The sequence below is a fragment of the Trifolium pratense genome, linkage group LG7 (assembly GCF_020283565.1).
Source record: "Trifolium pratense cultivar HEN17-A07 linkage group LG7, ARS_RC_1.1, whole genome shotgun sequence".
NCBI lineage: Eukaryota > Viridiplantae > Streptophyta > Magnoliopsida > Fabales > Fabaceae > Trifolium > Trifolium pratense.
Genome location: NC_060065.1, coordinates 22,125,017 through 22,135,913, shown reverse-complemented (window position 1 = coordinate 22,135,913; position 10,897 = coordinate 22,125,017). Strand labels below are relative to the sequence as shown.

General features: G+C 32.9%; 2 protein-coding genes across 2 annotated transcripts; both read right to left on the bottom strand.

Annotated features, from left to right (window-relative positions):
- Positions 1 to 2,701: 2,701 nt before the first annotated feature.
- On the bottom strand, positions 2,702 to 5,744 carry LOC123899679 (putative disease resistance protein RGA3). The gene has a single exon (XM_045950890.1). It carries the CDS (start codon positions 5,505 to 5,507, stop codon positions 2,961 to 2,963), a length of 2,547 nt encoding a protein of 848 aa, XP_045806846.1. The 5' UTR covers positions 5,508 to 5,744; the 3' UTR covers positions 2,702 to 2,960.
- Positions 5,745 to 6,335: 591 nt separating this feature from the next.
- Positions 6,336 to 10,536, bottom strand: LOC123896061 (E4 SUMO-protein ligase PIAL2-like). The gene is made up of 4 exons (XM_045946507.1): positions 9,828 to 10,536; positions 9,359 to 9,785; positions 8,839 to 8,887; positions 6,336 to 6,506 (listed from the first exon to the last, which is right to left on the bottom strand). Exons 1-4 carry the CDS (start codon positions 10,534 to 10,536, stop codon positions 6,336 to 6,338), a joined length of 1,356 nt encoding a protein of 451 aa, XP_045802463.1.
- Between the last annotated feature and the right edge of the window lie 361 nt (positions 10,537 to 10,897).

Below are 10,897 nucleotides of genomic sequence, written 5' to 3'. Positions count from 1 at the left end.
TTAAAATTCATATATATTCATATTGAACCATCCAGATTTAGGCGAGTGTTATACGATAAATGCATGAAGATTATATATTTGGACAACCTCTAAGTTAAGTTGAATCAATATAACTTCTTGCATGTATTACAATTATAAGAACCGCATGACTTGAGTGTCAACTACAAAAAAAAACTTATTTTAATTTCTACTTTGTTTTTGTTTCTATATTTCTCTTGATCAAGATCAAGTAGATCACCTACACATTGTAGACAATATAGTATTTAAAAATGAGACACATATTTATATTTATAAATTATTTGGATTGTCCTCTTTTAATTGAATGCCTCCAACATCAATATACCCTCGACCTATATAAATTTTAAGGCACTTCAAAATCAATAAATAGAAGTCTCTTTTATCCTCTTCAACTTATTCACATAAAAAAATTAATTATATTCCCATTAATCAACAATTTTTTATACAAATCTTTTACCTTATATAAAATAAAATAATAAATGAAAAAGAAAATAAGAAACAAATAAGCTAAAACATTAGACTAATAAAATAATAAATGAAAAAGAAAAGTTGTCTAATTACAAACATTATATCAATTAAAAAAATGATGGTTTACAAACTGCCATTAGAGTTAAATACACATCCTTACACGAGGTGTCATTTCATAGACTTTATAAGGAGCAAGGATGCAACGTAAGCAAAAATAGAAGTATGTTTTATCCTGTTCTCTTCCTTTACATGAAAAAATAGTCATATTCATATTAATCGATTCAACTCAAAGTTTAATTAATCATCGAACAAAACACCGGTTAATATTTAAAAAAATATCCAACCTAAAAAAGAAATATAAAAAATGATTAGAGATGTTCTAAACTCAGAGTAATAGAAAAATTCCAATTTACAAACATATTAATAGGCAACTATCACATATATGTATATTAATTTCTTAATCAATCACATGTAGACATACCTGATATTCTATGAGGTTAGACACCATCACCTACCAAGGACAAAAACCAATATACTTATGATGTAACTATATATATGCACACAATAGCTTTTAAATCAATTCAAGACACTATAGAGTTTTTGCCATGAGATAGATAAATTAAAATATGGAAGATGAAGATATGGAAGGTGAAGATGCATAACTTTTTCTCATGGAGATGTTAGACAAAGAAACCATAGAGTTTTTGCCATGAGATAGATAAATTAAAATTTTGTTAAAACATAGAAGGTAGACTTCCTGATATGGTGGTGGTGATAATTATCTTTTGGGTTAACTTTATATAGAGTTTGTGTTTGATAATTAGCTAAATTTACATATTTAATATTAGTGTCTCCAAGAATTCTTTGTTTTCAATTGCATTAATATGGAATTGTAACATTCAATATATATTTTAATAATATATTGCAATGCAATTAAAATAATAACATGATGCATCATTCCACCTTTCATTGCTTGCAATTCATTTTTGTCTCAATTCAACAACAATAAATTGTGTTAGTTTTTTTCTTAATATATTATTATTGTTTATAATTTATTATTAGAGTAACTCTATTATATGAAATATGAAAAGGTTTTAATAAAGATTGTAAACTTTTCTTATAGAGTGCCACATCATCACAATACTTGCTTGTGAGCAACTCAACCTTCCTTTTACTAGTAAAAGATAATAATATAATATAATATAATAATAATAATAATAATAATAATAATATAATAATAATAATAATATAATATATATATATATATATATATATATATATATATATATATATATAATAATTTTCGCGCGCCGTATTTTCACTCATCGGCTATCTACAAGTTTCTCGCGCGCTCTATTTTTACTCATATGTTACCTACGAGTTTCTCGCGCGCCCTATTTTTACTCACCCGCTACTTACAAGTTTCTCGAGCGTCGTATTTTTACTCATCCGCTACTTAGGAGATTCGCACGCGCCTTATTTTTACTCATCCGCTACTTACGAGTTTCTCGCACGCCTTATTTTTACTCATCCCCTACGTACGAGTTTCTCGCGCGCCCTATTTTTACTTATCCGCTACCTACGAGTTTCTCGGGTGTCCTATTTTTACTCATCCACGACTTAAGTAGTAAAAATGAGAAATTTGAGGAAAAAACACCATAGCGGATGATATTCAAGAAACTCGTAGGGCGACAATAGAAACTCTTATAGTACAAACTAAATTCAAATCATCCGAAACAAATTATTTATATTTATTTTAATTTTTTTATTAAAATTTATTCGGGCTAGCGGACCGCCCATGGCCCATTCTGGCTAGCTCATATTTTAATCGGGCTTTATCGGGCCGGGTTAAAAAACCCGAAAACAATTCGGGCTAGGATTTTCAAAGCCCAAGCCGGAAAAAAGTCGGGCTTGACGGACCGACTCATTCAGGCTTTCCTATTTTGACAGCTATACAAATAGGCATGGCAATGGGTTTTAGCCTCAGACCGACTCGGACGCTAATTGACCTTTAGTGTCGGTTTTTGGCACTTAGCATGGGTTTTTGGCAGACTCTAAATCCTATTTTTCTAGTAGTGTTATAACTTTGAGTAGGCTGTACTTTCTTTCGGTTATAACTAAGAAGAAATACAAATGCTTCTCTTATCACAAATTATATTTTCTTCTAAAGGAATGATTAGTATTTTGTTTTATAACTGTGGAGTTATGGTGGCCTAGACAATATTGTTGTCATAGACAACCAAATATTTCAATATTATAATCACAAATTATATATATCATCATTTTATTTACAATGATCCACCAGTTTCTCATAACCATGTTTAACAAATCAAATTAATTATACAAAACAATAAAACAAAGAAAATATACATTCCTCCAATAGAAAAAAGGTGCTTTATACACAACACTTTATTACAAAAACAAATAAGAGAAATATACCATCTAACTTTGACTGTGATATCTATGAATCCTTCTTAATCTTCTAGTTCTGGTGATTTAATGATGACTTGTTTGATATGTGAAATCTTGTGCCAATCCTTTCCTACTTTTGGATGATATCTTCTGCATAATTCATCACAACCTTCAATATACAAATATTCAAGGTTTTTGAGTTGATGCAGGTTATCGGGGAGGGAAACCAATTTCGGACACTCAAGAATTTCAATTGCTTTTAGACATATTAGAGTTGACAGCCACTCAGGAAGCTCTTCAAGATTGCAACAATTACAAAGTTCCAATGATTGTAATGTGGTCACACATCCTTGCAACCATTGGGGAAAACTCACTAATTGAGGTAAAGATCCTAGACCTAGGAGCTTCAGCTTTAAATTGGAGATGTCATATTCATGGTTCAATGAAAATTTTATCTTATTGCAACTATCAATCCCCAAACTCTCTAAGTTTGGAATAGCATGAAATGGCAAAGATTTTAGATTCCCACAAGAAATAACCATCAACATTTTAAGATTCGGAAGTTGTATACCTTCAAACAATGACTCCAAATAATCACAAGAACTGACAGATATAAATTCTAGAGAAGTCAATTTTGCAATCTCTTTGTCTGGAAAATTAGATTGCATTGTGGTTATATGTAATTGTCGAAGGCTGATCAAGTTTCCTATTCCATTAGGTAATGTTTGAAGATTTGTGCATCCATTGAGTTTCAAAATGTGGAGATTCTGAAGTTTGCACACTGAATTCGGAAGACTCTTCAATTCTTTATTAAACTCAAGATTGAGACATCTCAAATGTTTTAATTTACCAATTGACTGGGGTAAACTCACATATGTAGAATTAGTTATTTGCAAAATCCGCAAGAATTTACACCTTGACACCAAAGTATACAAGAAAGCTTTGTTGTTGGCTCCTATAGGAAAAAGTATTGTTCTCAATCGAGTTGGAACTGATGTTTGGCCAAGAAGATCATTTTCAATAAATGACAAATGGAGAACATTCTCAAATATTTTTTTGTTATGCAATTTCACCAATTGAAATTCATCTTTTGCGACATATAATGCAAGATCATGCACCAAATCATGCAATTTAAAGATGCAAGCATTATTACCAAAGTCAACAAAATCTTGAAGAAAAGATATTGACATTAGATCATGCAAAAGTTGATTGACAATGTCATCTATTGTTTGACCCTTTTTTGGTGATGGAAGAAAACCAAGTGCCGCCCATAACTCAGTAACATGAAAATTAGAAAAAACAAAGTCCTTTTCAAAGAGGGAGAAACAAGCAAAACATGATTTTAAATAAGAAGGCAATTGATCATAACTTAATTTGATAGCAGGCAAAATGTCATCCTCTTTTTGTGGTAAATTCCAAATCTCATTGTCCCTAACAAACTCCCAATCTTTTATATCAACTTTTTTGAACAATGAACTCCCCAATGTTCTTAAGGCCAAAGGAAGCCCTCCACATTTTTGCACAATTTCTTTTCCAATCTCCACTAATTCTGTATATTTTTCCGCTTCTCCATCTTTAAAAGCCCATTTGACAAATACAGATAAGGAATCTTTTTCGGACAGGTCTTTCAAAATGTGAGGAGAGGTGGTACGCATCACATCAGCTACATTGTGGCTGCGTGTAGTCACTAAGACTTTACTTCCTTCAGTACCTGCGACTCCTTGAATTATATCTTTCAATTCTTCCCATTTGGCACGATCCTTATTCCATACATCATCCAAGACAAGCAAGAACTTTTGACCAAAAAGTTTGTTTCTTAGATGACTTTGTAGTTGATCCACATCAAAGTTTTCTTGGTTGGAATTAGAAGCACTAGCAGAGTTGAGGATTTTAATGAGCAAATGCTTAAGTTCAAAATCATCAGAGACACATACCCACATCTTCAATGGAAAAGAGTCAACTACACTCTTATCATTAAATACACATTTTGCAAGGGTAGTCTTTCCCAAGCCTCCAATTCCAACAATAGGAATAACAGAGAGACTTTTATCACCATCATCTTGCAATAAGAGGTCAATAATTTGTTGTTTGTCATGTTCCCTTCCTATCACATTAGACTCATTTACATGGAAATGAGTCATTTCCCGCCTTTGCACAACGCGATTATCACTTTCATTGATTTGAAGGCCAAAATTAAGTCTATCAGCAGCAACCTCAATGAATCTCTCTTTAATATCTTTTATTTTATGAGCCATTTTAAGGCGATAAACAAGAGGATTAGAACTTGAGCAGTAACGACGTACCTTTCTTCCAATGCTACCTGAAGTGTTGACAACATGCTTTCTTAGTGCCTCGCACTCAAAATCATCGATTACATCTTCAGCATCATTGAAGACGCACTTGATCTGTTGCAGCCATTCACGGAGCAAATGATTCTTCCGCTGCTTTTGTTCGGCATCCAGGAGCACAGCTTTGATGAGTGACGCCTTGTTTTTTATATCTAGCAGATGGTCGTAGACGCCAAAGGCAAGAGATGCTTCTTCAACAGCACGAGAAGCAACCTTACCGATGAATGACTCAGCGAGACTGAACAGTAATGATTCGGCCATGGAAAATGGTTTTCGTATGGGATTGGAAAGAGGAAGAAGCGAAAGAAAAAGCAATAAGGTTCTAAAATTCAATTGCTAATCAATATTGAGAATAAGGTTTTATAAACTTCGATTGCAAATGACTATGGAGAATACTTGAGAACTGGAAAGAAGAATAAGAGAAAGCAATAAGGTTCTAAACTTTGATTGCAAATCACTACTGAGAATGTGGAATACTTGTGAACCAGAAAGAGGAATACTTTATTTTCTTTTTTGCAATCATTATTGAGAAAGGAATACTTGTGGTGGAATACTAGTGATCTTGAAAAGAACTTTTGCAAAATGAATTCTAAATTAAGTGTGTGTGAGTTGCAATATTTGAGTTCTATTCCACATAGTTTAAGGGGGTGTATTCAATTAGGATTTCAATGGATTTTAAAAGATTTTTTTATGATGACAAAATCTTGTGGTATTCAATTAGGATTTTAAAAGACTTTAAAAAAGTCTAGTGGTATTCAATTAGGATTTTAAAAGACTTTAAAAAAGTCTAGTGGTATTCAATCAAGATTCTTGACAACTTACAAAAAGTCTTGTGGTATTCAAAAGTATTCTAATTTCGATGGATTCTTTAAAAAATAGGATTTTAATGGATTTGGATGAACTTTTTAGTGAATTTTGAGCTACAAAAAGTCTTTCCTCATATCATGAGATTTCGATGGATTCTTTTTTTTTTTTTTTATTTCTTTCACTTTCCCTCATTTTTCTATTTCGTGTTTCCTGATTATCTCATGTTTTTTATAATCGCTTATTTTCTCCCTACCTCTCCATCACGTTTCCTCTTCATGATTGTCATGCTACCATAGATAGTGTCACATTTATATTAGTATACTTTTTGCTTCCACCACTACCACCGTTACTCTTTTTCCCCTTTTTTGTTCCTTCTTCGTTGTTTCCTTTGCTTATTCCCAAAATCGCTCTCTTCTTCTTCCTGCTCTTGATCCCGCTAGCATTACACAGTGACTGTGTAATCAAACCAAAATGAGATCAAATTAGAATCAAATTCCCATCATCAATAAAAAAAAACTATTAAATACCCATTGTGAATCATGTTTATGCCTTCTTCCACAGTCAAAATAGGGAGTACCGATAGAGAACCTCCATGACTCCATCTTTGATAATATAAAAATCACTACTGATAATAAAAAAGAGAAAAAATTGGGATTTTTTTTAAACAAAATTGCTGCATTTAATTTAAAATTCAATGTCTTTTAAAATCCAATAAATCCATAAAGTCTTCCAAATCCTATAAAATCTTACCATATAAATCCATTGAAATTCAAATTAAAAATCTTAATAGTTTTTTAAAATCCTAAAAGTCATTAAAATCATGCACAATCTTTTAAAATCCACAAGACTTTTTTATGCAAAAATTGTCTTTCAAAATCCTAATCCAATACACCCCCCTAAGTCTTTTCATTTTGCAATAAAATGTATTTTTATGCCTTAAAACATCACTAATTAAATATGTCCTAGAAGACATACAATAAACACTGATAAAAACCAATAAAATTAGAGTGGTATAAGAGGATAATGAAAACCAACAAATGACTCCCACACAACATATTATTATTATTATTATTATTATTATTTTATTTTATTTTAACATCAAAAATTTTATTAATAAACCTCTCATATATGGCATAAGATATACCAAGAGAGGAAGTAAGGATACAAAAGAAGAAAGCTACAGGAGGGGTAAAAACGCCCCTAACACAACAACTTAAAACCAAAACTAACTGAGCACTAAAAACACCCACCAAACATCAAAAAGCAACAAGGAAGACATTAGTTATTGAAGCATATATCGGGATCCCACGCCCATTCATAAAAAAGACAAGGGGAAATATGCATCCTATCCGCACTCCATCTCCAAGAAAGAACTTTGACCGCCTCTACAATCTCCAAAGGATCAGAAGCCATATTTTTAAAAATATGGTTATTCCGTGCTCTCCAAATTGACCAAATCACCGAATGCCACACCAATCGAAAACCTTTTCTAGACTTTTTGCTCTTTGCCGCTTCACTCAAACAATCAAAAAGGACGAAAAGGTTCAGAATCACAATAACAACCCCAGGCCATTTGATGATTTCGTACCACACAGACTAAGACCACTTTGCAATGAAGAAACAAGTGAGGATGATTCACTGTTATTATTATTATTATTCATTATTCATGACAGTAAGAATACAAGTTTCCTTTCAAGCTCACTTTTTTTTTTTTTTTGGTATAAATCATTTCCGGGGGAAGGGGATCCCGGTAATCTAGAGTTCGGTCGCAAGGTAAGTAAAGTCTAGCAAGAATTATTCCTATCAGAAATCGAACTTGGATTTTCCCAAACGATCCGTCTTAGGGGAGCCTTTCTCACTTTATTGAAACTCATTTCCTACAGGTTGGAAATATGAAAACAGAACAAATCTATTCTTATCTTCTTCTCCTTCATTTGTTACTTCTGAGATTAGCATAAGATTCTGCTTCCAACTCCAAACATAGAATATTAAGATTTAGTGTTAGGTAAACATTTGTTGTCCACCTGTCAAAATAATTAAGTAAAATAAATGCAATCTTAAATTGAAACTGTAAATAAATAGTATTCTCAATTTTTTCTTTTTCACCACAGTATCCGGCTCATTGGACCGCCTAATCCTGTTCATGGATCAGTTCTGATATCAAGTGGTTTCAGTTCCCTCCTGATCGCAGATGTGGGGTATCGAACCGTGATCTTTCCTCCCTACCAAGTCCAGAGTCAATCATCACTAGACCAACTAACGATCATTGGTACAGTGTTCTCATTTTAAATTCTAAAGTAAATGCAATCTTAAATTGAATCCATGAATAGTATCTTCATTTTTTTTTTTAATTTAGTAAATAGTAAAATTGAAGATACTATTTACTAATTTAAATCGAAACCAAATTGTAATAATAGTAAAATGCCTTGTCCATTAAAATTTATGACACAGAATTAATACAAGTTTTATTTCAAGTTCCCTTTATTTAAAACTCATTTGCTACAAGTTGGAAAACTAATAACAGAAGAAATCACTTTAAAATTCACAACTTCTCCCCTTGACAAGCATTCACTTCTTAGCTTCTTCATTTTCAAGCATAACATATTTCCAATATAATAGATTCTTGAAGCTTAGCATAAGATTTTGCTTCCAGTTCCAAACATAAAATATTAGGATTTAATGTCCACCTTCCAAAATAGAAACAGAACATAATTAAGTGGTATTCAATATTAAATTCTAAAGTAAATGCAATCTTAATTTGAAACCATAATTAACGGCACATTACTAAATTAATAAAGAGAGAACCTGTGTTGCTACTGCTGAGGCCTGAGGAACATTCAGTTGCAATCGAGAAAAAAAGTTGTTGTCTTTCTGCATCACTCAGTATGGCATTATGAGGATATGCACCAGCAGCAGAAGTGGTTTTAAAGGAATTAATATTAGTTACTGAATTGTGCGGATGTGGTCCTACTACTGATGTCTGAGATTGGACCGGGAGAGCCAGAATAACTGTCGGAGTCCTATCAATATGTCTCGTCTGGGATTGGACCGGAAGAGTCTGAATAACTGTCGGAGTCCTATGAATATGTCTCGATGACAGAAACTGGTTATGCCCCTCAGCTTTAATATTTAAAAATGCAGGATCAGCTAGAACAGGAAGGTCGATACCAACCCTAAGATCGTCTTTAGCAGGAAAAGAAGCCTGAAAAGGCTTTCTATCTTCAATTTCACAAGTGTCTACAACATTATCAGAGGAGCAAGTAGAATATTCTTGTAGCTCCTTTTCATAACTGTGGGACATATCATCGCTTTCCATTAAGACTTCCTCCTTCAACGATCCATCAGCATGGACAATGACTTCCATAACGTTGTCACCAACTTTTTCGAGGATCTCAATCATGTTTCTGTCAAGACGAATGTCTGTATAACAGACATACTGATTACAATGTGGGCAGCGCCAGGATGGCCTCTTACAATTTATTTCAACGAAGTTGTCAAAGTCAAAGCACTGGAAGTGTTTACACGAACACCCTTTAACAGGCGTCTTGATACGTGTAAAGCTTATCGGACAGTAAAGTGAGATTCGCGATTCCCCCTCAACAATATCTGAATCTGAATATCCACCAACAGGCTGAACATAATCCGGTAGATGCTCAGGCCGCAAGGATGCAACAACATTATAACTCATATATGCAACAAGTACAACATAATGACCATTGAACTGACCTACAGCTTGTACAAGGTTTGTCCCAAATTTAAGTATACTATTCAAACAAGTTGGCATTTGTGGTCCATGGTCCATTCGACACATAGACCTCTTGTCAATTGCTTGTCCATTCACTAGAAAATTAACTTCCCGAGGGCTGATCAGGCACGCAGATGTCTCAATGTTATCGGTTTGCGCCACAAGTAACCAAATTTTTTTATCCGGTTGAAAAGTATTCTTAGTTATATTGAAATCAATAATAGAAGCTCCATATCCAGGGTTGACTTGATTCAACACAATTATCGGACCCAATTTCATATTTGGATAGAACCTTTTCATTACTTCACTTAATACCGTAGAATGGCACGAAAACCTAAATCCGGTATGTAAATTTCCCATGGTGCAATACATCTTTCCTAACTCGTCAACAATAGTTAAAATTTCTTCCGAATCTTTCATATTGAACCATCCAAATTTACATGCATTTTTAACAGATATACACAAAACCATCACACATGCTAGTGATGATGGTACATCTTCAGTCTTTCTTCGATGGTTCATCTGTTTTATCAAGAAAGGCAGTTTATTAGCTTTTGGCGGTGGAGTTTCGCAGTTGGCAATTGCAAAATCAATCCCTCGAGATAGGATGGTGCATAGTTTGGTAAATTCTACAGAATCACTTCGGTTGCCTTGTTGAAAGTGCCAAGTTAGACGATCAATAGTTGTGCTGATTCTGTGCTTGTTGAGGAGCGATGGAGACAAAGTGTTTGTTTCCATAGTGTGGTTTGTTTTTGGTGCTGAGGAGACAAGGATTTATTAGGGTTTAATAAAACAAAAATTGCATGTTAAATTTATATCTTCGAATTTCAATGAGGATTGAGGACCTAAATAAAATATAGATAGATTTTTTATTTACCTAAATAAATAGTATAGAATATGTAACGTCCAGTGAGTTTAACTGAGTTGACAGTGATAATGTATTGTATATACAGAGAGCCGGGGTTCAAACATTTATAAGTATTACTCCTATTTTATTTTAGTTTTTAAATTTGTGATGATAGTTTTTTTTTTTTTAAGATGACGATAGATATTTTTTATTTTTTTAATATAATAGATAATGATGGTAGATATTCGAATT

Bases quoted from the DNA above. Each gene is read 5' to 3' on its own strand.
- LOC123896061 (XM_045946507.1), bottom strand. From the start codon at position 10,536: ATGGAAACAAACACTTTGTCTCCATCGCTCCTCAACAAGCACAGAATC. The intron at 9,786-9,827 runs GTTTGAATAGTA...ACCTTGTACAAG, and splicing joins TGGACCACAAATGCCAACTT to CTGTAGGTCAGTTCAATGGT. The intron at 6,507-8,838 runs GTAATGTGCCGT...TTGATTACACAG, and splicing joins GTTCTCTCTTTATTAATTTA to TCACTGTGTAATGCTAGCGG.
- LOC123899679 (XM_045950890.1), bottom strand. From the start codon at position 5,507: ATGGCCGAATCATTACTGTTCAGTCTCGCTGAGTCATTCATCGGTAAG.